Raw genomic sequence first — 15,310 nt, forward strand, 5'->3', positions numbered from 1 at the left:
AAAACAAATTAAAAATCCTTTAAATTGTCCTAGTGCAAAAATTGTTACTTGTGTACGTATTACTAGGGACACAAGATGTAACTAGTTGCATTACCATTTTCTTACTGGGGACAGATTTACTTCTAATTTAAATTACAAGTCTGTTCTGTTAAAAGTGTGTAGGGTCCATGCAAAAATAATACTTGATAGCGTGTGAATGCCTTTTATGTTTTATGGTGCAAATATTTTTTCTTGAAATTCACAAATTTTACTTCACAAACAACCCTCTGGGCTACGGAAAAATATACATTTGAAACCAAAAATAATTACCGACTCCTGATAAACCTATTGTGTCATATCTATAAAACCACAACTCTTGGGATCCGGGGGCAGGAGGGAGAGGGCAATTGTGAAAAGAGGGGAACATGGGAAAACTGACCAACATTGTTTTCTTACTCGGAAAAGAACAACACAATAATGCCTGGCATGACCTAAAGAATAAGCAATACAACTCTGATCTTAAATTGCATCATATTTAATCCCGACACATCTTCCTTTTGAACATTATTTGGCTTAAATCTTGCAAACACGGAGGTGTTTGGTCATCACTAGCTAAAAAGCTCACTTCTCCAACGTGATTTCGACACAGATGGCAGGGGAATATGGATTAGTTGGTTTTGCAGCCTCATTTAAAAAAGTGAACTATCGACAACACATCAGATTTACCTCCCTACAAGCAGTGTGCCGAAATAAGGATTGGTGGCTCAGAAAACTTTATCCTATTGGAGATTACAGTTGCCTCCCGTTTTGGAGCAATCTATAATTTCCTTGTGAGATTACCCAGAACTTTCTCAAATGAGAATCCAAGGTAATGAAAGTGGTAGGCAAATTATGATGTCAATATATAAAAATAATTTTAAAAGAGAAAGGGTTTATATTGGTTGTGTTTCGGGGGGATTTTTTTAAAATATATTTACATATTTACAGTGTCATAGTTTCCTAATGAACTTGGATAATGGGACCCCTTCCTTGCTATGCAAGATTACTTTTTGTCAGCCTCAAAGCAAGGATCATATAGCTATGGTAAATGAACAACTATATGTATTGGAAACGATAGAATATGGGAAGTTTAGGATTAAATGAGTAGATGACAATCAGATGGAATTTTCAGATATGAACTGGTAGCAATTTACCAGCACACTGAATAAACTCACAATGACTTCTGATATGAGAATAATTCTGTATTAATCAGTTCATTAACCCTCTGACATATCAGACTTCCTAAGTAAAGTTAGTAGAAACTACTAGTACAAATGTCTGGTTTGCATACGAGATGACCTTACAGTGAATAGAAGTTATTTTTGAAAAATGTTTTCTCTACAATGAGTAAAAGGTGTGAGCAGTTAAAGCTATATCTTGTCTTGTTGGTGAGCCTCAGTAGCTCCAAGGAGAACTTGTTCTTTTTTCAGCATACACTTTGCATTTAAGAATAGCACATCACTGATGTTCATTATAGCAACGTCACCTACTATCTGGCCTGCCAAGTTGCAATTTACTGCGGAAAGAGGAGATGCTCAACAAATGCAGAAAACTACATTGGATGTTTTTGGCCACTTTGGAACAGTTTAGTGGCTATACTGATAAGGTGATCATATGAGACACAATGTTTTTTAAAGTTTGAAGACAAGTTTTAAGAACTGTGTGAGGTGTGATTAAAAGGGAGTATTCTGCTTTGAGCATCTGAATATGAGATGGGTATCTATCGTGTGTTGACAGGAGGGTTTTTGGTTACAAATGTTTGGGTCGTATCACTTTAACTCAAAAATTATTGATTATTGTTTTCTTATATTTTTCATTTTCAAAAAAATACTCTCCATACTGGGCATGAATATGCAGGCATTCATCATAGTTAAATGAATACTTTTTCATGTTATGGCCACCCCTTAGTAAATACAATTCCGGCAAATATTCAAGGACTCAGTTAAGCAGTAACAGTCTACATCCCCATGTTTTCAACTAACACTGATTCCTTCACAGTCTTCAATGCCACAGTCATCTGAACTGCCAGGCTTATCGGTTCAGCTCTGAGAGCTTGCCCCACTGAGGCTTCCCTATGCACTCTCCTCCGATGAAGTGCACTGATGTGAATGAGCAGCCTTGGCTATTTGTTCATCAGCAACCTTCCTCTTCAACTCAAAGGAGAGTCCTCCAAATCTCAAAACATCATGACCCACTGTGCTTGTAGCCATGGAATAAAGCCACAGAAGAGAGGACTGTGTGAGAACCCAAAGAGAAAACATGCACTTCAGATCTCGGTGAGCCCAGCCCCTGTTAAGTATATTTCAAAATCCTCAGTTCTTCGACTGTATGTCTCCTAGTTTTTGCAGCATACTATTAACAACAAATACATATTTAAAGTGAATCACAATGTACATGTTTCACCCATTACATTGTGGTTATGTTATCAAGCAACAATGATGTCAGCCAAACAATCAATATAAGAAAGCCAACTTGGATATTTCAATGGCTGAGCAAATTGTTTCACATAAAACTAAGAATAGACACTTACAATCAAATTTAAAGGGGTGTTTTAAAGAAGGAATACATGCAACGTAAAAAAATAAAATATTAATGCTTAGAATTTCCTTCTTGTGTAGAGAGGTAAGCTGGAACTAGGTTGTGGGAACACAGGTGACACGTGTGTCTGGGTATTTTTGCATTGAGATTTTGCTGGCAGTACTGGTGCATTCAGTTAATAGGTCACCATATCACTGATGAACATAAATTAAGAACTCACATGTCTTTTTTACCATAAAAATGCACATGTATACAAGTGGCAAACATGTTGATTATTACTAAACAGTTCGGAACCTACATCAACAGTATCATGTAGACCACCACAGCCTCTGGAACAGTTCACCACCAAGCACTGATCCATATAATAGACACATAAAGTAGCATTTTCGAATACAGCACTACAATGGTTCTCTTTCTACCTTGCTAATAATCTTTAATTCATCAAGAGTTGTACTTCAAGATTCCAGAGCCTCGCCATAAGCTCCAGCTTGTCCCCCAATCATCTTTAACCTCTGCATGAAACCCTTAGGAGTCTTGCTATCCAACATACGAAGATTTTTCAAAAGTCTCACAACATATAACTCTACACTACCTTTAACAATCAGCTACTACAAAGCTGCCCCATTCTGATGCGGAACCGGAAATCCAACACCTATGTAAAACTCAACCTGACCAAAATACAATTTTGTCTATTCCCCAAGGGCAATAAACAAGCACAAGTTCAAGCATGACTACCAGGAGGTAATCTGGGTGCCCTCAGCTGAATACGAAGGAAAACCACTTGAATTTTGCTTAACAATGATCACCACTTCAATAAACACGCCTCCACAAGAATCAATACGGCATACTACTAGCTATCATGCCTGAAGAAAGTGAAACCCTTTCTCCATGAAACTTGCTTCAGAAACAAAATGGTCCTATCTTTAATCATTTAGGCATCTAGTAATGCCCGTCTCCATGGTCTTCCTATCACTGCCTTGACTCCATAATAGACATTCTATATGCTGCCGCACTTAGGAACACAATGTATGTTTGATTGTCAGGCAACTTATACCCTTTTGCATTAATGCATTTTCACTTCCATTATCCTCCCCTCTATTGCTATTCCAAATATTGATTAAGATTGTTATACATGCTCTAGACAAAACAATAATTTGCCATATATTATGAGAAATCGTATTCTGTTCCAGTTTACTTACTAAAGGCTTATTTTTCATGTAGGTGACAGAGTCAAGTATAGAACTATGTGGTGTAAAAATTACAACTTAAGCAATGTGATGCAGTTTTTTTCTTTAGCTAACAGTACCTTTGCTATAGCAACCAACATCTGAACACATGTAATGCATAAGATTGCTTCCTATGTATCAAAATGAATTGTTTGGCAAATATGGTGAACCAGTATGACAGTTATCATTTCACATATTCAAAGAATATATTAATCTTTGGTTAAAAACAAATATTAATTACTTCACCAATATGATTTGCAGGAAATTGGCTTTTTGGTTGAGTGGGTGTTAACCCTCCTTAAGCAACAGCCACAGTACTTGTCATACTGAACCACAAAAAGTCACTAAATTAACCTGTGCTTAACCCTCAAGCAGCCTGACACAAAAGCAGTCAGGATCAAAATAGAGTCACTTTGTTTTGTATTTCTGCAGCACACAAGATGTAATAAAGTGCAAACACAACACAAGAAAAATCCCACACTGATTTAGAAAAATATAGAAAACTGTAAAAAAAGAATTGGCATTAAATTAATTAAATCTAATCAGTAGGACCGGAGTTGTGAATTTTTAAACGTTTTAAGTAAAAATAGCACCTACAAGATTAAAGCACAAACCACAGGCACCTAATAGTATATGACTTGGGCAAAGTCTAAAGTTATAACCGTCAACAATGGAGCGCGGTTAAGATACACAAAGTGGATTGGGCCCGGTCTTCGCTTACCTTTGAACATAGAAGCAATTTCACAGAAAAGTCTCTGAGAAAGTAAAGGTCAGTATGACAAGGCAGCCGGTGGTGTCCGGGGAGATGATGGACGAAGACACATTGAAGATTTGTATATTCGACTTACTCTCTTTTTTAAAAGTCAAAAATCTCTAATGGGTCAAGGCTGCAGGCTGTTGCCGACGAGGGCTTCATGAGTCCAGATACTGTTACTCAGAGGTCCAGTATAACAATATTTTCTGCAGCAGAGAAGAATATAGCTGGCACTACCACAAAGTCAGGTCGACTGGCTGTGCACCTTGGGCAGATCAGCAAGTAGGTCTCTGGTCAGTTCTTATGCCACTTTGTGGTGGAAAACTTAGCAAGTGTACAAAGTTTTTAGATTTCAAGTAACCAAAATTACAAAAATCCACAATACACAAGTCAAGTTATCAATTAAAAAGCAAAAAGAGTCTTTCTGTAGTTTAAAACACAGACTAACACTGTTAGCATGAAAATGTACCTTGGGTGCATCAAAAGTTACCAGCATGGGCGAGTGTGCATCGAAAAGGCTTGCAATGCGTCGACTGCACTCATGAGTGGGACCTTGCATAATTTCTCCTTTTGTCAGGTCGGGGTCGGGGTGCGTTGTTTCTTTTCTCTGCAGGAGAGCAATGCGCCGATCCGGTCAGCACTCTCGGGTCCGTGCAGCCTTTGCGTTGTTTTCACACGCCCGTCGGAAATCCAGCCACATGATGATTCAAAAACCACACAGCGCGGGTTTCGAACTCCGATTCCCCGTCAGTGATGTTTCTTCAGCCGCAGATCGGAGTCACGTCAATCTTTTCCCTGCATGGCGCTCTGTGCGTGGATGTCCTCCTCTTAGGCTGCCAGCTTCTCCTTTCAGGGTCCCAGAAACTGGATGGGCACCACAGGGCAGAGTAGGAGTCCATCCAGAGACTCCAGGTGCTGGCAGAGAGAAGTCTTTACTGTCCCTGAGACTTCAAACAACACGAGGCAAGCTCTAACTCAAGCCCTTGGAGATATCTTCTCAAGATGGAAGGCACACTAAGTCCAGTCTTTGCTCTCTTACTCTGGCAGAAGCAGCAACTGCAGGATAGCTCCACAAAGCACAGTCACAGGCAGGGCAGCTCTTCTTCCTCAGCTCTTCAGCTCTTCTCCAGGCAGAAGTTCCTCTTGTTTCCAGAAGTGTTCTAAAGTCTGTGGTTTTGGGTGCCCTTCTTATACCCAATTTCTCCTTTGAAGTAGGACTAAGTCAAAGTAAAGTTTCTCCTGAATGTGAAATCCTGCCTTGCCCAGGCCGGGCCCCAGACACACACCAGGGGGTTGGAGACTGCATTGTGTGAGGACAGGCACAGCCCTTTCAGGTGTGAGGGACCACTCCTACCTTCCCTCCTAGCACAGATGGCTCATCAGGAAATGCAGACTACACCCCAGCTCCCTTTGTGTCACTGTCTAGTGTGAGGTGCAACCAGCCCAACTGTCAAACTGACCCAGGCAGGGAGTCCACAAATAGGCAGAGTCACAGAAATGGTAAAAGCAAGAAAATGCCCACTTTCTAAAAGTGGCATTTTCAAACACACAATCTTAAAATCAACTTTACTAAAAGACGTATTTTTAAATTGTAAGCTCAGATACCCCAAATTCCACATGTCCATCTGCTCCCAAAGGGAATCTACACTTTAATCCGATTTAAAGGTAGCCCCCATGTTAACCTATGAGAGGGACAGGCCTTGCAACAGTAAAAAACGAATTTAGCAATATTTCACTGTCAGGACATATAAAACACATTACTATATGTCCTACCTTGACCATACACTGCACACTGCCCTTTGGGCTACCTAGGGCCTACCTTAGGGGTGTCTGACATGCAAGAAAAGGGAAGATTTAGACTTGGCAAGTCGGTACAGTTGCTGAGTCGGATTTACAGTTAAAACTGCACACACAGACACTGAAATGGCAGGTCTGAGACATGATTACAGAGCTACTTATGTGGGTGGCACAACCAGTGCTGCAGGCCCACTAGTAGCACTTGATTTACAGGCCCTGGCACCTCTAGTGCACTTTACTAGGGACTTACTAGTGATTCAAATATGCCAATTATGGATAAGCCAATTACATACACATTTTGTAAAGGAGCACTTGCACTTTAGAACTGATTAGCAGTGGTAAAGTGCCTAGAGTAGCAAAAACAGCAAAATCAGAGTCCAGCACACATCAACAACCTGGGGAATAGGGGCAAAAAGTTAAGGGAGACCACACCAAGGATAAAAAGTCTAATAGTGTCCCAGTAGCTCAGAACAGGAGGTCAGAAAACTAACCCTTGGAGCCACTCAGGTAGACCTGGAATCAAGCAGCAGTGCATGCCTCAAGCTCAGGGTATACCTCTGAGGGTACAAAGCAGGCCTCAAGCAGCAAGGCAGTCCTCTACAACAAAAATAAGTCATTTTTAAAGTACTGTGCTAGTCCAGTAGCAAACTGAAGAGTTGGTCTGTTGGTCCAATATTGATACCTGGTGCCAGACTTTGAAATGGGAGAAACATCCCTCCAAATGGCCCTGGAAATGTCCTTTCCTGCCAGACTCCAAGTGGCTCAAGGTTACAATAGATTAGTGTAAAGGTCCTTTGTGAGTGTGCTATAGGCAGCCCTTTGAAATATATACATGGGACAGGGAACAGCTGTGCTCCACCCATGCTGGCAGGATGGCCCATTCTGCCAACCTGCCAACAGCTAGCGTCTGTTTGTCTCTCGGCCTGGGAGCAATATAGAATAGCAAAAACTATTCTCAGTCATGATACTCAGAACACAGGCTGAAGGCACGAAATGGCTAGTGTAAGAAAATACCAACTTTCTAAAATTGGCATTTCCAGAATTGTGACTTAAATTCTGATTTTATCATGTCATACGATTTTAAATTGCAAGTCTTTTGAGAACAAAAATGACATTTCTACACATTTCCAAGCAAAAGGCAGCACCTATTAAATGTAATAAAGTAAGTGAAAAACGAATATGGGAATTTTTCACAAACAGAAAACTTAAAAGTACATGTGCAACTTTTTAAATGCTCTATCCGGCCCAGTGGGCTGTTTAGGGCCTACCCTGGGGGCATCTTATATGTATTAAAAAGGGCCTGGCCTGGCAAAAGGTTCATTTTGCCACGTACAATAGGCAGTTTAAGGCTGCAGTGGCAGGATTAGACGTGTTATAAAATGCTATATACATGGGTGGCATAAGAAGTACTGCAGACCCACTAGTAGCATTTAGGGTACAGGCCCTCAGTATACATAGCCTAAATTTAATAGAGACTTATAAGTAAATTAAATGTGCCAGCCAAGTGTAGGTCAATTCTATCATATTTTAAGAAGTGAGCACAAGCACGTTAACACTGGTTAGCCGCCCTATAGCCAACCAAAGTGAATTCCAGAAAACAGGAGGGTAGAGGCAAAAGGGTTGGGGGAAGAACACACCACGGCTCTCAGGTCTACCATGATTCGTATTTAAACGTATGCAAACAATTGCTCAAGATCAAATATTTAGAGTGAACAGTACCTAGGAATTAAAATCCAAGAGAATATTATATTAAGCATGGGAAAGAGACTTGGCTAGACACAAAATCCCACAAAATGAATATCTCATGAAAAAAATACAAAGGTGTGCTCCATCTGTAGACATTTCTGGTACTGCATTTTCTTTTAGGATTTTGAAGATTTAACATATGAGTGATGTTCATTAAAATTGTGAATAAATCCTTCTAGCTAGTAAAAATAGGTTTCAGATGAGCAATTTGAAAAATAAACCTGTTTGTTCTGAAGCAAAGATACATCAAACTTGAGATGTTACATGTTGCTCTTTTTTGCTGACTAACAGTTGTCCTCTATCTAACACATTTGGAAATTGGATCTGTGTAAGATTTGTATTTCTATGTGTTGCCTCAGTGTTCTTGAGCACTATAAGCAGCTGACAACCTAAAGGATGCCAGTGAGGAGACCAAGTGAGATAACCACTATGCAGCAACACCCACACCCTATTGGCAGCATCACCAGGTACATAAACAAACAATTATCAGCAAGGCCATTGTTATCCCAACACACTCAGCATCAGCAAAGTCACTGTCAGCAATAACACTAAACATAAATATAGCTCCAGCAGCAGCTGACATATACTAGAGTATGAGGGCTCACAACTGCATAAGACCATTGGCATGTGTTTTTTTTATTCTCTTTGACAAACTCTCTTTTTGGGAGTTTCTTTTGAAAACTGGAGGAACATGATTGCTTGTTGCCATGGTATATTGGCTTGGTCTCATGATATTTTTGCATTAAGGATGGAGGCTTGTTGAATAAAGAGTTCCTCGCTAAGCCAGTGATGATGATCTTAGACATGGTTGGCACTTCACACCAAACCAGCTGACTAATCATTCAATTAGTATTTGTAAAGCATGCCTAATCACCCTACAGGGCATCCATGTGCTTGCACGTTCTGAGAAACTAGTAAAAATGAGGGGAAAGCAAGTAGTAGGCACACAGAAAACTGGGGAAAAAGAAAGGAGAAAGAAGTGAAAATTAGGGAAAAACAAGGAGAAGGCACTTTATAAAACAAGGGGCTAAAGCAAGGAGAGATTAGTGAGAATGAGGAAAAAGCAGGGAGAGGTACACATACAATGGGAGAAAAAGCAAGGAGAAAGCAGTGAAAATGAGGGAAAAGCTAGGAGAGGGCAGAAAAAAACAGAGCAAAAAGCAAGGAGAAAGCAGTGAAAACAAGGGGAGAGCAGGGAGCGGGCACACAAAATCAGGGCAAAAAGCAAGAAATAAAAATGGGTGGAAAGCAAGGAGAGGACAGGAGCAAGCAGCACAGGGAGAGATGGGCCTAGAACATGCTCAATGGGGTTGTGCTGTGACCTCCATGAAGTAGGTCCTGGGAGGACGGAGAGGCCCTGGGACTTGTTGGACAGGGTTAGGTGAGAGGTGGGAAATAGCGGGCAGCAGGCAGGAGCAGCAATGAGGGAAAAAGCAAGGAGAAAGCAGTGCAAACAAGGGAAAAGCAAGGAGAAGACACACAAAAATGGGAGAAAAAGCAATGAGAAAGCAGCGAAAACGACGGAAAAGCAAGGAGAAGGCACACAAAAAGGGGGACAGCAAGGAGAAAGCAGTGAGAATGAAGGAAAAGCAAGGAGAGGGCACACAAGAATAGGGGAAAAAGCAAGGAAAAAGCAGTAAGAATGACGCAAAATAAAGTAGAATGCATTTAAAAAATGGGGGACAAAGCAAGAAAACAGGAGCAAGAGCAATGCAGCAGCACAGGAAGAGCTGGGCCATGTATCACCAATGGAAGCAGAAGAATATCAACCAGTGACTAATTATGTGGAATCACTGCAGAAGCACCTGAATGAGGAGGCGACCATGGTAGGCAGGCAATTTCATGAGCAGTAGCCATGACGAAAACAACAAACTCCTTAGATCAATAAAGCATGAGCAACAAAAGACTCCTTGTGTACATAAGAATCAGCATAACACTAATTTCTCTGGGTCACTTATTTCCTGTGTACTACCATAATATTACTTGCATTTGGAATTAATCTTGAAACTCACGCCTATTCACATTATAGAAAAAAATATTTTATGTTAACTTGGTTGGTAAAGTAATATTTGTGTTTATATCTATTATCTATGTTGTGGTATTTTTGTACAACTGCATCTTAGCAGAGGAGCTAAGGAGAAGATCTACAATAAAGAAAGAGGTTCGGGGTGATACCCATCAACTGAAGAGTTACCCATTTGAATAACACAATTACATTTTACATATTTACTACCGTTTTATATTTAACATCGGCACACATTTGTGATGCCAGCTACATATAGTAGATAGCTACACTACGGATACATTTTAGAGAAAAGACGCTTACCTTGTGAGGTTTGAGTGACAATGAATTTCTTTATCAAGGAATCGGTTGTTTGTGTGTACAGGCTAAGTGCATATCTTAGGGACTGTAGATCTGGGCTTTTCTCCAAGAAATTCTTTTTCAGACCATTTCCTCCTGCGTGAAAGTATTGCTTTCAAAATATAAAAAGACAGGCACTTAGAAGTAAAACAGGTGTGAAATGGTTCCAAATACATCATCATGCACTAACAGTCTGCTTTCAAAGCCAGCTGTCCCTCCAAACATAGGTTGACAGTGCCTTTGTCTTTGACCCTGTTTACCGCGCCACTCCCTTTCAGCTAGGTTTACACTACATAATACGACCCACTTACATATATACGTATGTCATAACAGTGAATACACGTGTCCTCATATAGCACTTCACTTCCAGCTACATCTTATGACCTTTGGCCTTTCCGTTTTTCAGCGGCAAAATACTTTGAAGACAATCCAATGATAGGTGTCCATTAGAATGAAAGGAAAATTAAAAAACGAAGTTAACTAACATTTTGAAGAAAAAGTAAAGAAATTGAAGTTTCAAATAGTTACGTTGAAAACAGCGGTCCTTATTGGTTATGAAACCCAGGGCATCTTGGTTGTATATTTTAAAAAATACACTAACACTTTAGACAAACGAGGGACAGGGAAACATATGTTTTTCCTTTTTGGATCATGCCCTTTTTATACACGAGATCAGTGTATTTATTTTTAGATTTCTAGGTTAATAGACTTTTGACAGCGGGAGTGATTACCCTGATTGAAAAGGTCTATTTTTGGTCCATATTTCAAATATTTTGTGTCACAAATAAGTGGTGGCCTCAGGGCCTTTTCGGATTCAGTTGGAGTACCAACAGTCAGTACATTAAGTGCATTCAGAATAACGCTACTATGCAATAAACCTACTGTTCAAGGGCCGGGTGTTCCCATGTGGTAAGTGTGATCTGTGTCAAAACACAACAAATTGCAACACTAGCTAAGGAGTGATTTTATAAAATGCTCTTGTAAGAAACATTATACGGGGCTGACAACTAACAACATACAAAAGTATAATCAGACTTATGAGAACACTTAAACGAAATCCAGGTAGAAGACTTGGGCCCTCATTCTGACCCTGGCGGTCTTTGACCGCCAGGGCGGAGGACCGCGGGAGCACCGCCGACAAGCCGGCGGTGCTCCAATGGGGATTCCGACCGCGGCGGTAAAGCCGCGGTCGGACCGGCACCACTGGCGGGGTCCCGCCAGTGTACCGCGGCCCCATTGAATCCTCCGCGGCGGCGCAGCTTGCTGCACCGCCGCGGGGATTCCGACCCCCCCTACCGCCATCCAGATCCCGGCGGTCGGACCGCCGAGATCCGGATGGCGGTAGGGGGGGTCGCGGGGCCCCTGGGGGCCCCTGCAGTGCCCATGCCACTGGCATGGGCATTGCAGGGGCCCCCGTAAGAGGGCCCCTACATGTATTTCACTGTCTGCTGCGCAGACAGTGAAATACGCGACGGGTGCAACTGCACCCGTCGCACAGCTTCCACTCCGCCGGCTCGATTCCGAGCCGGCTTCATCGTGGAAGCCTCTTTCCCGCTGGGCTGGCTGGCGGTCTGAAGGAGACCGCCCGCCAGCCCAGCGGGAAAGTCAGAATTACCGCCGCGGTCTTTCGACCGCGGAACGGTAACCTGACGGCGGGACTTTGGCGGGCGGCCTCCGCCGCCCGCCAAGGTCAGAATGAGGGCCTATATTACAAAACCGATGGCTCCGTTTGAAGATGCTAACAATGGGCATGCAGTTTCTACCCGTGATCTATGATGGGCAGTCTTGGAAAACCTTCCAAACAATGATTATAAAGCATTGTGCTTGATAGAGCAAACATATCCACTATTTTGACCAGACTGAATAAGATTTTAGGCTAGCTAATTAAACTCTTGCTCAGCTGTTTCTCGACTACGGCAATAAATGGACAGTTAACGTTATAATATTAGGTTTTCCTGTTGCTACACAAGTAATGCTTTGTTTCAATGTATTCTTGACATTATTCCTATATTGTGATTTTTTTTTTTTTTACTTTATCTCTACACTTGTACTTTCTATCCTGCCCTAATCTTCAATCGGTTTTCTTCTTTATATCTAGGTCGTATAAAAAGATATTACATAGAACGCAGCATCTAAATACACTAACGCAGATATATGATACTAAGCTGCTTTAATTCCATTGTTATGTTGGCACTCTGAGGTTCTTCTATTGGCTGTTAGCATTAGTTAGTATATTCACTGATGCAACATCTTAACTTATTTCAGTAGGGTATACCTTCAACATTTAATTCATTTTTAGTAGGAGGTCTAGTCAAGGGTGGACGTTTTACTTATTGGCCTAAAAATGCCAAATACAGCTGCACATTTGCCTGATAAAGCACCCGTGAACTATGTCGTAATGTTGCTTTTTAAATGGAATTTGTCATAGGAGGGACATCCTTTTCTGTATTTTATCTTAACGATCTAGCATTAGCACTATATTGTTAAACTAAGCTGGGTATGACTCTTTTATAGCTTTTGCCTGGCACTGTAGCATTCATTACATGTTGTGTTATGTTTTTAAGTTATATGTTGTATATTGTGGTGCTTACGTTTGTAATCTGAAACAAGTAATATTTACTTCTTATTCATTTCTGCTCTTCACAGTGGTCAGTACAGTCCAAGGAAACTCCAATATGAAGTACCAAGTTACATCAGAATACAATTCTTTTATGTTGGTGCCATGCTTCTACTTCTGTATGTAAGTAACATTAGCACTGAGAATCTTTGCTCTGCTTTTTACAACGAACCATTCAAAAAAGTGATGGATGAAATGCTTGAATTAATCTCGGCCACAGGTAAATACTCAGGACACACCTCATTCTATTGTTATTTTTCACACCATTCCACCTCAGTTTGGGCCCAGCCATATTCAAATTAGTGTTGACCCTGCTGCAATCGGAACAGTCTAGTCAGAACTGCCAGGCCAGTTACTCCCAAACTGAAACACAAGCAACCCAAGCCCTTATAGCAGTTTATCATTATGGTATAGTTTGGCTCCAGTGGCAAGGTGTGCACAGGACCCACATCTTGGCGTTGTTAGAAATGGGGTCTTTGGTTGGCAGTCAGGTTACCCTCTGTCCAAGCAAGGACCGTCACTCTAGTCAGGTTAAGTCACACACAATCCAAATTATCCTGTGCCCACCCTCTGGTAGCTTGGCACTGAGCAGTCAGGCTTAAATAAGAAGGCAATGTGTAAAGTTTTTGTGCAATAAATCATGCAATAACACAGTAGAACACCACAAAAATACACTGCACAGTGTTTAGAAAAATATATAATATTTATCTGGTAAGATGAAGGTCAAAAACGATTAAGATGCAACAAGTATATTTTGTTCTATCACTGTAAAAATGATATAAAGTGTCCTTAGTCTCTAAAAAGCAAGCACAAAGTACCTGGTTTGCATTTAAAATCCCCGCAAGGAACCGCAGAGGAGGAGAGGTTTGGAAAACAGGGAGGTGTGCGTCAATTTCTCTGGCCGCACACGGCGATGCGTATTTTGTTTTCCATTCAGGGAAGGCTTTGCGTCGATTTCTGGCGCTTGGACTTGGGTCCTCTTCGGGTTGTGGGGTTTTCAGATGCCCTGGGGACAATGCGTTGAAATCCGGCGCTGGCAGGACAAAGTCACAGGGGCTGCGTCAATCCGGTGGGCATTGCGTGGAAAATTCTACTGCATGGCAGGTGCTGCGTCAATACCTCTCAGGAATTCGGGCTGCCTTGTTCCGGCTCAGCTGTGCGTTGATCCAGTGGGACGTGTGTCGAATTTCCGGTCACTACACTGGCGGTGCGTCGATCTTCTCTTTGCAAAGTTAGGCTGCGTTGTTCCAGTTCAGCATGCAGTGATTTTCTCACTGTAGTGCAGGCTGTGCGTCATTTCTGGCAGGCGGTGCATTGATTTTTGCCGCACCGGGATTTCTTCTTGCAGGAATGAAGTCTTAATGTTAGCCTATGAAGGGAGCAGGCCTCACAGCAATGCAAAACAAATGCACACATTTTACACTACCAGGACATGTAAACTACACAGGTACATGTCCTGCCTTTTGTCTACACAGTACCTTGCCCTATGGGTTACCTAGGGGCTACTTTAGGGGTGACATATGTAGGAAAAGGGGAGTTTTAGGCTTGGCAAGTACTTTTAAATGCCAAGTCGAATTGGCAGTTAAACTACACACACAGGCCTTGCAATGGCAGGCCTGAGACATGGTTAAGGGGCTACTTAAGCGGGTGGCACAAGCAGTGCTGCAGGCCCACTAGTAGCATTTAATCTACAGGCCCTGGGCACATATAGTGCACTCTACTAGTTACTTATAAATAAATTAAATAAGCCAATTGGGTATGATCCAATGTCATCATATTTAAGGGAGAGAGCATATACACTTAAGCACTGGTTAGCAGTGGTAGAGTGCACACAGTCCTAAAACCAGCATCAACAGTGTACAAAAAGTGGAGGGAGGCAAGCAAAAGGTTAAGGGTGACCACCCTAAGCCTGTCAGGTCTAACAGGCATATGCATCCCACTTAGTGCATCACATTGAATTGTAAAGAAAAGTGGTGGATGTAATGTTTGAATTCATCTGAGCTACTGGAAAAATCTTGGGGCCACACCTCAGTCTATCATTATTTTGCACAGCATGCCACCTCAGTTCGAACCCAGCAATATACTAATCAGATTTGATCCTGCTCCAAGGGGAACAGTTCATCCTGATTTGCCAGGCAAGATCCTTGCCAAACTGGGAGATAAGCAACCCAAGACCGGTTTCTCCACTATTAGGGCTCATCAGTGGGATATAACTTATTTCCAGTGGCTATGTGTCACTGAAGCCAAACTGC

At 41.6% G+C, this 15,310-nt stretch overlaps 1 protein-coding gene across 1 annotated transcript in view; it reads right to left on the reverse strand.

Annotated features, from left to right (window-relative positions):
* The window catches only part of UNC13C (unc-13 homolog C), a 1,168,779-nt gene that overhangs the window by 130,204 nt on the left and 1,023,265 nt on the right, over window positions 1-15,310 (reverse strand). Inside the window, exon 30 of the mRNA XM_069222447.1 lies at window positions 10,406-10,553. Within this exon, the coding sequence (XP_069078548.1) occupies window positions 10,406-10,553 (148 nt within the window). The remainder of the gene's footprint in view (window positions 1-10,405; window positions 10,554-15,310) is intronic.

The sequence above is a fragment of the Pleurodeles waltl genome, chromosome 3_1, assembly GCF_031143425.1.
Source record: "Pleurodeles waltl isolate 20211129_DDA chromosome 3_1, aPleWal1.hap1.20221129, whole genome shotgun sequence".
NCBI lineage: Eukaryota > Metazoa > Chordata > Amphibia > Caudata > Salamandridae > Pleurodeles > Pleurodeles waltl.